Raw genomic sequence first — 15,435 nt, 5'->3', positions numbered from 1 at the left:
ATAATATTGATACCTAATCGAAATAAATTGATTCAATTCAATTCATTTTATTCAAAAACTTTATACATTACATAGTACGTAAAAACAAAGTAAACGCAATATATTAGATTGTAACATTAATATGATACAGAGTTTACGTAAGATAAAAGTTCAATCAAATAGTTCTATATTTGTAAATTTTTGCAGTATACTTTTAATTTCAGCATCACACTACAAAACTTAATTCAATCTATTAATTATTTTAACAGACCCTTGAAGAGCACGGATAACACCTGCTTGTATATATTTATAGACAAATCCGTCTCGGAAACATCTTTAGCATCCTTTAACATCTTAACTTCAATTAGGTGAAGTAAATTGGAGAGTATTTGAGGATAAAAAAGTAAATTTACCTTGGCATCTCCAATATGAATAACTTTTGGCGCAGGTAGAGCTCTCACAATAAACTCAGGTCCAATGCAAGTGTTCGGACAATGGTACTTTGAAATGTCAGCTCTGTAGAGTCGAGATCCTGCTCTTTGAACCTTATTTCGTTTTTTCTCCACCCTAGAAATCATTGTGAAATATGGAGAATACTAAGAACTAGTATTTTAGAGTTTCATAGCGAATGGCTATAATAATACCAATTAGCATTAATATAGGCTACAATTATTTATTAATTTGTGTATAATTATCAACATATTATACATATAAACTAAAGGCTTCCTGTCCAAAACTTTTTCTCAACGAAATTAGAAGAATCAATCCTCATGATATATCATAAGGGTATTTTTGAAACAAGCCTACAAAGATTAAAAGCTCAATTTCTATCAATATCTGGCATCATTGCCTTATGATCACTCAAGTTGAAAAAATCTTGACTTAAAAATGATACAATTATATAGAAATTCAATCATTTTGAGCTTCACGTTATAAATTCAGCACCTGATTAACTTTTTGTTTGCTATCCTTTGATAAAGGAGATAAATCTATCATTTTTTACTTCGCACTGTTGCGAAATCATTTGTATGCTATGACGAAATATAATGAATCGCCAGAATATTTAATCTCAATTACAAATATACATGTAAAAATATTTTTTCTTGACGAATAAAATAGATTTGAATTATTGGTGATGGTTTCTTGATCCATTCCGAGCTGCTTTGTATTAACACACTTTTTTATGTATTTGAACACGACATGCAGTCACTTTATTAAGTAAATAATTAAAAACTTTTACTTACTGACTGAAGCACTTTCGACCGTCTAGCGATCATTTTCAACAGTGCAGACCGGAAATGTTTCGACGGTTAGGAAGATTTGTGGTGTTTATTATGTAAATCAGAAAGTTTGTTGGATTTGAAATTCAGCTGTTCATTTAGTATGTTGTTGGATGGTGGCTTTATAAATTTCAAACTGTTCTGCTGTATTTAATTCATGTCCATTTCTTTTTAACTTTCAGTATTGTGAGGTTGGTATCTATGCTTCTGTAGGATTGCCCGGTTTCATTTAAATGTGTTGCATGAGCTGATTCTGTTTTAGTGTTCAGTGCGTTGATAATGTTAATTATGTTCTTTAAATCTTTGTTTGAATTTATTATAATAAAATTTATTGCTAGTAGTAAATTTATTACCTACCATAAATGAATTTCCATAAGAAATGGTATTTTACATGATAGAATTGATAGAGTTCTCAGTCACGTTTTATTTAATTATAATAAATTGACTTCTCAAATTTTATAGACGAATGCGACTGTGAGCTATTAGAATTTTTTGTTCACTTGTTCAAACAAAGCTAAAATGATCACTGACCAAGGATTATAAATTTGAAGCGTGATTAATCTTGTTCAACAGCGATTCATCACGAAACGCGTTGATTGATTTATTCAGCTCTAGTACAGATGCGTCAAATTAAACGCATCTTGACAGTTAATTGAAGAGTGTAATATAAGCTTTAAGAGGAATAAGCTTATTCGAGTGATTATACTGTTTAGATATCAATAACACACAGCTCTACAAGAAAATACTTATAAGAGACTAGATTAAGGTAATTTGATGACCGTGAATAGTAATCATAAAATTCTTGTTCAAGACTTACATGTTCAGAGTAGAGTTATTTGAGTCTTTTCCGCTGATACTATTTTCAAAGTCAGTATTTTTCACCTGAAAATGAAGAGAGCTAAGTATGATATATAGTTATTTACTTATTATTCATAAGATCAGTATTTTTCACGGAGTATTTTATTATCTGAGAATGAATCGTGCAAAGATTATTGATATCTCTACCTTGACAGCTTGACAAAATTAATGCAAACAGACATTACTCGATGAACAGTCGATGAACATGGAATGTTCCAAGGGAATGAAGATTTTCTGATATGAATCTAATCGTAATTGTTTTTTTCAGATTGAATGAATTTTGATGTGCAAATAAGAAACTTTAGGATAACCAGTCATAGTTCAAGGCACCTGTAGTCTTATGAAAGGAGTAAAAGTCATAATTCAATCACTAAAGAATGTACCGTATTTTATTATTTTCTCAAGCCTCAACATTATATTAGAATAAATTATGTACTCATTGAACTATTCATAGTCGAAGCTGGTTAAGAGACTTGGAACGGAATTAATCTCGATTCTCAATGTATTTGAATCAAGCAAAAATCGCATCAATTTCTCATTGAACATCAATGAAAATGACCTTCTGTAGGAACACAAAAACAATGAAGTTTCTGAGAAGATTAAATCAATCAATCAATCCGATGCACTCAAATTTTCACCATTAACTAAATACGCAATCAATTTGTAACAACAATATAAAACAAATATGCAATCTAATAATTTCGTTAATTTTATCGTTTTACAATTCTTATCACAATATACAATCACTATTGATGAAATTGTGATGTCAATCGATTTTTACTTTTTTTGTTTTGAAGTTGATATTGTGGTAATTATTTGTAATAAATAAAAAGACTAAGAAATTGTCAAAAACCAAAGATTTTATTAAATCAGATTGAAACTCTGAGTTTATCAGAGATTGACAATGGTGTAACGACCTAAACAGGTCTTTCTACTTTTCATAAAATCTGTGGTTTTTGAAAATTTCTTAATCTTTCTATTTAAGACTGATACTTCATTGGAAGCAAATAATAATGAAGAAATGTGTGAGACATCTTCGATGGACTAACCTGAGAAAGGACTTGCCCGTGAAGTTCCATGAGAAGGTGAGAGAACGGTCTTGACTGACCTCGAATTAGACAGTGATCAGCTACACCCTGCAACATTTTTCAAATATTTTTTTTTCATCTTTATTAAAATAAAAACTGGAATAATAACTTGTAGATTCAAACTTAATTTCCCATGATACAGTTACTAATGTTGTAAATAACAGGGAAATTACTTATAAACGATTAACTATAACTTTTCAGACGTAGAGAATTTTTAGTACTTGAATCAATAAGAGAATTGAGAAAGAATAACGAAAATAACGAAATGGTAATTCGACTATTCCATTCTTGTATGTGCATGCAGTTGAACAAGAAAGTGGAACAATTGGTATAAACCAATACTTTTATTTCACTTATGAATAGAACTCAAAGCCAAGAAATTAAGAAAACATGAAAAACCATAGGAAACATAGTATCCGATTTCAGATATATCGGATAAAACGATTTGAAATTGTCTCAACCACTTATTTACTTAGAAAATAGTAAGATATCAAATTTATTTACTTCATGTCACAATTTCTCATTAAAATAGGTAGTTGTTTTGGCAACTTCAAGTTGAAATAGTCAAGGTTACAAATTCAAGTAATAAACTATTTACCAAAGTAAAAGTGGAAGCCTTATGAATATTATAACACTCGGCATTTTTAAAAAGATTAGTCAGATGAAGGGTCCAAAGAGTTCTAGAAGGGTCCAAAGATTAAAAACACCAACTGGAATTCACAAATAAATGTCGAGAAGTAGTGCCTACTAGAGTAATGAAGAAGAATCCCACTGAAGTACAGAATTGAAAGCTTTTAGAAAGCTGACCTACTTGACAAAGAGAGAAGAAAACTCCTCTTTTAGTTATTCCGAAAGGTTTTTAAGTATTCCAAAGCTAGATTATTGAGTACACAAAGAGAAGTAGGATCAATAAATGAAATTAATCCAAAAGTGGCAGATCGAATGGACAATATTACTACAATTTCTTGGTTTCTTAATTAAATGCTCAAAATCTAAACCCGCATTAAGCTCTTATAGTAGTATGTTTACTGCACTTCTATTTCAACAAAATAGGTGAATTTTTATGGATACTCTATTTGAGTATTATTGTACAAAAATTATCGTATTGTATCACTTACATTAAGAACATCCATGAGAGAAGCCCGAGTATCAGGCCTGGAGGAAGTCATTGCTTCAAGAAGAGCTTTCAGGTGTTGACTTAGAGAAGGAAGATCAACCGCTTGCTTCACAGTCAGTCCAAGAGAGTAGATCAACATCTGCAACATATTGCAACATCACCTCATTAGCACCACCAAATTCACAAGTCAATAAATGAATCAGTTCTATCACTCTACACATTTCTTAATGAATCTCGTTATCAAACTATAATATTATGTTCAGTTTTGGAATGCCTGCAAATCTAAATTGATGTAGATCACTTTAACCTTTATTAAGAACCGATTTTCCATCCAGGCATTTAATTTTATTAAGTTTGTGAATCTGAGCTGAGCTGTGAAACTGAGTTTCAAGCATTGAACATTTTATCTTATGAGATTATCTGAAGGATTCATTTCACATCAGAATAATCCAGATAAAAATTATTTTAATCTTCAATTCATCTTTATTAACAAAAAATATATGAATGGAAATTTGAATGCAACAATCTACCACTGATTTGGTTATCGTTTACACTTTCACGTGTAGTTAATTTATGAGTTCTTTGTGCAGGTATTAAATGCTACAAATTTAGTCAAACTCTCATCCAATGTTGACTATATACACTATAAATATTCAATATTGATAGAAATGGGATTTAATACATCAACCGTAACGATATTAACAATCAGCAGCAATGACAATCCAATTCTGTACATATTGAATAGTGATTTATTCAGTAGTTTTGAAAGTACAAAAGCAGTATGCAAGTTTTTGTCAGTTCAATGAACAAATGCAGCGAATCAATTGTGCAGCCTGACACCACTCTGGTTGTTTTGGGGAATGAAAATGAGATAAATAATTCAATTGTCAGAGCATGAATTGGAATTCCCTGAGCAATTAGCTTAAACACTGGCAAATTGAATGCTCTTCATTGCTGCAAACACGGGACAACATCAAAATACGCACAGCATTGAAAAGTTTATGCTGACAAGTTGTTTAGACGAAATGATTGACCATGAACAAGCCTGGCTGTTTACCAAACCAACTAATTAGTTTTGGGCTCACTGATCAGCTTATCAGCACTGATTTATTTATCACACAATGAATCAGCAATGACAATCATGTTTGAGCACCGAAAAGGGCAGCCTCAATGCTGTTCAGAGAATATTTTTCTAATTCAACAACACTTTTACCGTTTCCCTTTTAAGAAAAAAATTGTGATCTATTCAGTTTATTCAGAGTAATCGGAATGTCGAACACATCAAATGAAACAAGTGGAACCAAATCAACTTATACATATCAAGATTATTCCAGATTTAATTTAATCTATTATGATTTTTATCATCCTAAACCAAAAATAATAATTGACTTTTTACCAAAATTCTCCATTGCTAAATGATGCATAAGTGAACTTATTTTAGCATTGATGACTCTTTTCCAATGTTTTAACACTGTTATTGAGAATTTCCAGTTTCAGTTAATTCTGTGCATGTGGTCTGTTTTATCAAGCACTTTTTCTGAAGTAAACACAGGGAAAATATGAAAACTTCTAACTGTGGGGGCCATAACCCAACAGAAACAAATCGCTCGCAGATCTAAAAAGACGTCTTGTTTATAGAACAAACTCTGTAATCTGTATTTCATTTTAAACATATTTTGTGAGGCAATAAATTTGTTTTGTAGAACAGTAAACTGAACTAGAGAATCAATCATCCGGACATCGGTCATCCGGACGTCGACTGGGTTATGGAATAAAAAAACGAAATATTATGTACTTCCAGCGGCTAATAATTGATCCGCCGCAATCAAGGTGCAGTATTGGATAAAAGAATGGAGCTACCTGATTGAATTACACAACATGAATGATTGAATAAATAAATAAACATGGTGTTTATTCAAACTAGAATGTGAATGAAATGAGTATACAATTGATATAACAGTATACATGTAGGCCTATTACTCCAGAAAACACTCTACTGTTTAAAGAACAGTGACTTGCATTAGGCTAATGATTTCTAGATTTTTTTCAAGACACTATAGGTGATGCTATCTTTCGCTAACCAATTAATGAAAATTGTTAACACTGTTAACCAGAAGGATCTCTTATAAAACATTTTTGATCACTCTACTTACTGATTTTCACTCATTTCCAGTATTTCATCCTTTAATTCAGATCTGAGATTCATTTCTAGGCTACTGTACTCTATAATTAGACTAATTATTCACAAAGCATTACCTTTTCAATCTGCATATGAGAAAGTTTAGTGGAGTGAGTAGAGGGGGCGGAAGGTGCAAGAATGACACGGCCCCGCGGAGTCAGCTTCAGTCCTTCCGCACGCACTGACGCGGGGATTCCCATCTTCCTTTCATCACCATCTGAAACAAAGTAGAATATTGTTGGTATTTCAATAAACTCAATCAAGAAGCTATATTGAAATGACTCTATGCGCTGATGGGTAGTATAAATAAATAAACAATTGAGAATAAAATAAAATATATTTCCATTAAAATACAAACAAGCAATCAAGATTTGCATAATATTTAACTTCCTTCAAATTTCATCCAGGATTTTTGAATACTGTACTTGATTCTAGACGGATATCGCATAAAATTCATCAGATGAGACTAATGGATCAGATTATTAATCGTCTACAAACGAATACATCACACATCCGAATTGATTCCAAGTTCCAAGGATTCTGTTATTTACCACTGACCTATCAGCTGTTGAAAGAGTTTTGAGAAAGTTGAAGATGGAGTTGTTGACAAAGACTATTCATGAACAGGGACATTGATTCCAAAGATTGTTCCATTTACCGTGATGTATTTTTTGGAGAAATGTCCATTGATTACATATACACACGTGATTATTGTATTTTTTTTAGAAGTGTTAATAGTTTTATTTACACAAAACGCTTTGATGCTTATTGTCAGTTTTATAAATACAGTTGAAACTGAAATTTGGGACCAGATTCTGTCGTTATAATTAGCCAGAAAACCCTGGATTCCAGTCAGTTTTGTTGTGAACTACAGATTTATCTCACACCTGTGAGTGTTCACCTGCTTTTCGCATACACCGCGAAGTGCAGGCTCGCGAGCTACTATCCAACGGCACTGCCAAGTCGGTAGGCGAGTATCACAGAGGACTTTAGCCTGCGGTGCAGGGGAACCACCCACATGAGAATCCTGGATGACAGTAATTTTACCGCAGATATAACAAGTTCAGCTGAGAAGATGATTGCAATGCTATTTTCTAGTTGGGGGACTCGCAATGCGCTGAATTTGGCCGTCATCAGCCGAGCTAGCTGCTAGGGTTCGATACTTATTTTGTTCATTGTTGCCAAAAGCAAGGTAAAGGCAGTGCAGAAGGCAGGCAAGTAGAGAAACAATAATAATTGAGTTGGAAAGAATGATGACGAAGGGTGTTGAAGGGGTAGTTCCGGAGAGGGGGGGGCAGATTCGGAAGCGGAAGAGCCGTGGGTAACGAGGCCCCTTGACAATACGGCCGGTCCTCTTGCCTTTTCAACTGTCTCCTGTCCCATGCCCTCCAGTACAGTTCTTACCTTACGCTCCTCTCATCATCTGGGCTGGCTGGCTGGCATTATCTCCTATAGTGAGATTAAGTTTGAACTGTCAGCATTGCTTATGAAAAAATATCAACGCTGCCCATACAACCAATGCTGACAGTAGAAAGTGATGCAGAGCAGCTCGATGGCATCGAAAAACACGGAATCCGCCTGGGAGACCTCCCCTCTCCACGCACACACCAAGCTATTAATTCTCAACTCCATTCAACGTTTCAACTGTCACAAACATAACATGAAAGCATCTGATTTACATGTGTAGGGCGCAAAATCAGGCGACAGACTTCATTCTGAAGAACGCGGCTTTGTATGGATCTGGAATCGAAGAGAAAATGGAAAGTTTTCGAATAATGTATTATAATACTGGTTTCATTTCAGTTTTAGTCAAAAGGAATCGATAACTAGTAGTTCTGTGAACAGTAGACCTCACGCAGTTTTCTCATCCTCAAGTATCTGATGTCACCTGCTCTAGTTGATTCAGTTGAATCACAATAATTCACAGTTGAATCATAATTTACTCTTAAATATTGTTTTCTCCAAGATCAAAAATCTGGTGTGGCGCACTCACACAACTTTCCTTGCCGTTATGAAAATTGATCACCTGACGCTAGTGTTCCCGCGCATATCAAATCTACTATTCTAAGATCTGAGACAGATGGTGACAGGACAATAGCGCTGCAGACACACGAAGTCTGCTATCTCTTCATAGTGAATGATTTAATAGAATCAACAGTTGCCAACAGTTTGCAATTGAAATAATAACATTTTCTCGAATTTCAAGCTTATTTTCAATTTTAGGTGAAAATGTTACTGAACATTAATTGTAGAGATTTTCATGATCAATCTTTTCCATTTAAATTTTTTGTTTAAATTGTATTTGAAGCCTGATAATTGGGAACCCAAAATCGAACTTTGCATAGATGGGGCAGAGCTCCTGTAATTTTTAGAGATATGATACTTGTGGCAGTTGATAGAGCTTATCAATGACTATTTTAGGGATAAATTTGATCGAAATCGTTGGAGCCGTTTTCGGGAAAATCACGAAAAACCCTGTTTTTGATAACATTTTTCGCCATTTTAGCCGCCATCTTGAATTGCATTTGATCGCATTTGTTCGTGTCGGATCCTTATAGTGGAAGGACCTTAAGATCCGAATTTCAAGTCATTCCGTTGATTGGGAGATGAGATATCGTGTACACAGACGCACATATCATACACACACACACACACACACACACACACACACACACACACACACACACACACACACACACACAAATACCCAAAAACCACTTTTTTGGACTCAGGGGACCTTGAAACGTATAGAAATGTAGAAATTGGGATACCTTAATTTTTTTCGGAAAGCAATACTTTCCTTACCTATGGTAATAGGGCAAGGAAAGTAAAAACCCTCTTATGTTAATTAACTCAGTTCACGTTTGAATTTGTATCCCATATGATAATTATTTATCCAGTTCCGTGATAATCGTTCCATCTGATAAAAATATTTCTCAACTATTTTAAAATTAATTTTTTTCAATAAGGAATATTATAATTTCTTCAGTATTATTTAGTTCATTTATTCATTTTTATTTCATTTTCAATCACCTATTAAATTTGTTTTTCAAATGTGAGAATATTTATAGACGGACACGCATCATAAGAAATATTGAAACCCTACCTAAAAGAAATAGACACGGCCAGACATCTGTGTAAAGCATGTAATGAATAATCCACTTCACCTGATTGATTATGAATAATTCTATAGTCTGATTTATCCTATCTTCAAAGTAGATTATATATAATATAGTGATATCAGAGTATGGAGGAATTCCTTTTCTTTTCATATTATCCTTAAAATGCGAAATTTCAAGAAATCTTGTTTATACATCGACGCGTAGTTTAAAAAGGAATATTCCTGCCAAATCTCATCAAATTCTATCAACGAGTTTGGCCGTAATCGCGTTACATACAGACAGACAAAAGCAAATCCGAGTTAAAACATAGAACTCACTACATTCGGTGGAATATATCTGATTAATAATATCAGTACAACAATTATTTTTTCAAACTATGATAAGTAAACTCCACTTCAAGACAATCAATTTTATTGCATAGAGTTCTTCTATTGAATTATTTATAGTGATTCTAACATACAAAGATGAGGTGTTGGAATAATATTTTTGATAATGACATCAGTAAGAAATTCATGAAATATTACTCTTAACTCAAAATAGCTTAAAAAAGTTTAATAATCTTACAATTCATTGTTTCAGAACATTATAAATTGTATAGAATCGTAGAATTTCATATCCTTCATTATCGTCTTCATTTCCTCAAAGACAAAATAACATAATATCCAAATGATAGAGTGAAAACGTTCTATCTTATACAACATTACAATACTATATTGAAATTAACTGAGTTCAATATTTTTTTTTCTACATAAAAACATGTGCAATATACCTCTTTTATTGGCCAAATGTGGAATAAATTAATCAAAATATCACTTAATGAGGTTGAGTGTTGGATATAGCCACGATGCAGACGATATAGCCACTTAGTTGGACCACAGTACTACATCCCATGATATGCCTACATCCTACAGGATACGTGCCAGCTTAATCAATGCCATCAATATTTAACGCGCTTAGGGGCCACAGTACAAGTTTCACGTGATTGCCTCTTGAAAGTTTTATACGGTCTCATGAATTATTCCGCCTATCCGGTAAACAGTTTCCAGCTTTCCCCCCCCCCACCCCTGTAAGAGCACATCGGCCGTCATTTCAATATTTATTCAGTTTTATGTATTTTACAACACCACCACAATCCTCAACTTTCGCACTTCTCGCTCGATCGATAATCACTCTCATACTCGACGCGAAATACTTGCCGGATTCTCTAATTCATGCTAGATGAAGGTTTTCGTCATCAAAAAAAGAGCTGCAATAAGTAAAAGTTGCAATTTAGACAAGAACATAGAAGTTTGGAAATACAAAAATAGAATTTTTCAGTTACAACAGTTTTCAAAAGTTTATTTCCACCACAATTTGTAGCCACTATCTGAAAGCTTAATATCAGTTTATTCGAAATATCGGGGCAACGAGCTTCGCTCGTTATTTATTCATTGACTTTTGATAAACCGAGCACAATTCTTTAAAATGATTGGGGAAGGACTAACAGGCACAGCCCAAAACTGCTTCTTCCCCGAATTTTGATTTATACACTATAAATAATCCTCAAAGTAGGTTATGTTCCATACACTTGAATTCAGGTTTAATTTTCAGTTCAAACATTTGAAAACAAAAAAGCTCTAATTTAAATTATTTGAAAACCAAATTGAATACGGTAATCAAAATAACTCTCACTAATCAATTAAAATTGTCAAATAATGATCAACTTTGAAAATTATTATATAGTGCAGAAGGCAGGCAAGTAGAGAAACAATAATAATTGAGTTGGAAAGAATGATGACGAAGGGTGTTGAAGGGGTAGTTCCGGAGAGGGGGGGGCAGATTCGGAAGCGGAAGAGCCGTGGGTAACGAGGCCCCTTGACAATACGGCCGGTCCTCTTGCCTTTTCTACTCTGTCTCCTGTCCCATGCCCTCCAGTACAGTTCTTACCTTACGCTCCTCTCATCATCTGGGCTGGCTGGCTGGCTGGCATTATCTCCTATAGTGAGATTAAGTTTGAACTGTCAGCATTGCTTATGAAAAAATATCAACGCTGCCCATACAACCAATGCTGACAGTAGAAAGTGATGCAGAGCAGCTCGATGGCATCGAAAAACACGGAATCCGCCTGGGAGACCTCCCCTCTCCACGCACACACCAAGCTATTAATTCTCAACTCCATTCAACGTTTCAACTGTCACAAACATAACATGAAAGCATCTGATTTACATGTGTAGGGCGCAAAATCAGGCGACAGACTTCATTCTGAAGAACGCGGCTTTGTATGGATCTGGAATCGAAGAGAAAATGGAAAGTTTTCGAATAATGTATTATAATACTGGTTTCATTTCAGTTTTAGTCAAAAGGAATCGATAACTAGTAGTTCTGTGAACATTAGACCTCACGCAGTTTTCTCATCCTCAAGTATCTGATGTCACCTGCTCTAGTTGATTCAGTTGAATCACAATAATTCACAGTTGAATCATAATTTACTCTTAAAATATTGTTTTCTCCAAGATCAAAAATCTGGTGTGGCGCACTCACACAACTTTCCTTGCCGTTATGAAAATTGATCACCTGACGCTAGTGTTCCCGCGCATATCAAATCTACTATTCTAAGATCTGAGACAGATGGTGACAGGACAATAGCGCTGCAGACACACGAAGTCTGCTATCTCTTCATAGTGAATGATTTAATAGAATCAACAGTTGCCAACAGTTTGCAATTGAAATAATAACATTTTCTCAAATTTCAAGCTTATTTTCAATTTTAGGTAAAAATGTTACTGAACCTTAATTGTAGAGATTTTCATGATCAATCTTTTCCATTTAAATTTTTTTGTTTAAATTGTATTTGAAGCCTGATAATTGGGAACCCAAAATCGAACTTTGCATAGATGGGGCAGAGCTCCTGTAATTTTTAGAGATATGATACTTGTGGCAGTTGATAGAGCTTATCAATGACTATTTTAGGGATAAATTTGATCGAAATCGTTGGAGCCGTTTTCGGGAAAATCACGAAAAACCCTGTTTTTGATAACATTTTTCGCCATTTTAGCCGCCATCTTGAATTGCATTTGATCGCATTTGTTCGTGTCGGATCCTTATAGTGGAAGGACCTTAAGATCCGAATTTCAAGTCATTCCGTTGATTGGGAGATGAGATATCGTGTACACAGACGCACATACACTCATACACACACACACACACACACAACACACACACACACACACACACACACACACACACACACACACACACACACACACCAATACCCAAAAAACACTTTTTTGGACTCAGGGGACCCTGAAACGTATAGAAATGTAGAAATTGGGATACCTTAATTTTTTTCGAAAAGCAATACTTTCCTTACCTATGGTAATAGGGCAAGGAAAGTAAAAACCCTCTTATGTTAATTAACTCAGTTCACGTTTGAATTTGTATCCCATATGATAATTATTTATCCAGTTTCGTGATAATCGTTCCATCTGATAAAAATATTTCTCAACTATTTTAAAATTAATTTTTTTCAATAAGGAATATTATAATTTCTTCAGTATTATTTAGTTCATTCATTCATTTTTATTTCATTTTCAATCACCTATTAAATTTGTTTTTCAAATGTGAGAATATTTATAGACGGACACGCATCATAAGAAATATTATTGAAACCCTACCTAAAAGAAATAGACACGGCCAGACATCTGTGTAATGCATGTAATGAATAATCCACTTCACCTGATTGATTATGAATAATTCTATAGTCTGATTTATCCTATCTTCAAAGTAGATGATATAATATAGTGATATCAGAGTATGGAGGAATTCCTTTTCTTTTCATATTATCCTTAAAATGCGAAATTTCAAGAAATCTTGTTTATACATCGACGCGTAGTTTAAAAAGGAATATTCCTGCCAAATCTCATCAAATTCTATCAACGAGTTTGGCCGTAATCGCGTTACATACAGACAGACAAAAGCAAATCCGAGTTAAAACATAGAACTCACTACATTCGGTGGAATATATCTGAATAATAATATCAGTACAACAATTATTTTTTCAAACTATGATAAGTAAACTCCACTTCAAGACAATCAATTTTATTGCATAGAGTTCTTCTATTGAATTATTTATAGTGATTCTAACATACAAAGATGAGGTGTTGGAATAATATTTTTGATAATGACATCAGTAAGAAATTCATGAAATATTACTCTTAACTCAAAATAGCTTAAAAAAGTTTAATAATCTTACAATTCATTGTTTCAGAACATTATAAATTGTATAGAATCGTAGAATTTCATATCCTTCATTATCGTCTTCATTTCCTCAAAGACAAAATAACATAATATCCAAATGATAGAGTGAAAACGTTCTATCTTATACAAAATTACAATACTATATTGAAATTAACTGAGTTCAATAATTTTTTTCTACATAAAAACATGTGCAATATACCTCTTTTATTGGCCAAATGTGGAATAAATTAATCAAAATATCACTTAATGAGGTTGAGTGTTGGATATAGCCACGATGCAGACGATATAGCCACTTAGTTGGACCACAGTACTACATCCCATGATATGCCTACATCCTACAGGATACGTGCCAGCTTAATCAATGCCATCAATATTTAACGCGCTTAGGGGCCACAGTACAAGTTTCACGTGATTGCCTCTTGAAAGTTTTATACGGTCTCATGAATTATTCCGCCTATCCGGTAAACAGTTTCCAGCTTAACCCCCCCCCCCCTGTTAGAGCACATCGGCCGTCATTTCAATATTTATTCAGTTTTATGTATTTTACAACACCACCACAATCCTCAACTTTCGCACTTCTCGCTCGATCGATAATCACTCTCATACTCGACGCGAAATACTTGCCGGATTCTCTAATTCATGCTAGATAAAGGTTTTCGTCATCAACAAAAAGAGCTGCAATAAGTAAAATTTGCAATTTAGACAAGAACATAGAAGTTTGGAAATACAAAAATAGAATTTTTCAGTTACAACAGTTTTCAAAAGTTTATTTCCACTACAATTTGTAGCCACTATCTGAAAGCTTAATATCAGTTTATTCGAAATATCAGGGCAACGAGCTTCGCTCGTTATTTATTCATTGACTTTTGATAAACCGAACACAATTCTTTAAAATGATTGGGGAAGGACTAACAGGCACAGCCCAAAACTGCTTCTTCCCCGAATTTTGATTTATACACTATAAATAATCCACAAAGTAGGTTATGTTCCATACACTTGAATTCAGGTTTAATTTTCAGTTCAAACATTTGAAAACAAAAAGCTTATAAATTATTTAAAAACCAAATTGAATAATCAAAATAACACTCACTAATCAATTAAAATTGTCAAATAATGATCAACTTTGAAAATTATTATATACTCTAATTTAGGAGGATTATCATGATGTCATGTCAAGAAATCAGATTATGTTGTCGATTAAATTGTCTAGCTAGATAAAATTTCTCGCTGATTGATTACACAACTGGAAATAATTCTGTCTCTCTCCCACACAGGCACTCACATCTTCTGTTATCGACAGACGACGAAATTATCATCTGTTTTTCCAAGGATGGATAATTGTTATCCTTTTCATGTCCTTCAGCGAGTTTTCCCAGGGATGAGACCTAGTGTTTTATGACCTCGAATTTTGATATCATAAACCTACTATGTTCCAAATTTCGTGAAAATCGTTAGAGCCGTTTTCGAGATCCGTTGAAAATAAATAACCAGATATAAAAATATAAAGATATACAGAAATTGTTCGCTTAATATAATAGGAATATCAGTACAACAATTATTTTTTCAAACTATGATA

At 33.6% G+C, this 15,435-nt stretch overlaps 1 protein-coding gene across 1 annotated transcript in view; it reads right to left on the bottom strand.

The window, feature by feature from the left end:
• LOC120351398 overlaps positions 1-15,435 on the bottom strand; it is a 407,212-nt gene that overhangs the window by 2,226 nt on the left and 389,551 nt on the right. Inside the window, exons 3-7 of the mRNA XM_039428565.1 lie at positions 6,579-6,718; positions 4,324-4,461; positions 3,167-3,253; positions 2,077-2,141; positions 393-546 (exon numbers count right to left, since the gene is read on the bottom strand). Coding sequence (XP_039284499.1) covers positions 393-546; positions 2,077-2,141; positions 3,167-3,253; positions 4,324-4,461; positions 6,579-6,718 — 584 coding nt within the window. The remainder of the gene's footprint in view (positions 1-392; positions 547-2,076; positions 2,142-3,166; positions 3,254-4,323; positions 4,462-6,578; positions 6,719-15,435) is intronic.

Source organism: Nilaparvata lugens, chromosome 1, assembly GCF_014356525.2.
Source record: "Nilaparvata lugens isolate BPH chromosome 1, ASM1435652v1, whole genome shotgun sequence".
NCBI lineage: Eukaryota > Metazoa > Arthropoda > Insecta > Hemiptera > Delphacidae > Nilaparvata > Nilaparvata lugens.
This window is presented reverse-complemented; position numbering and strand designations above follow the sequence as displayed.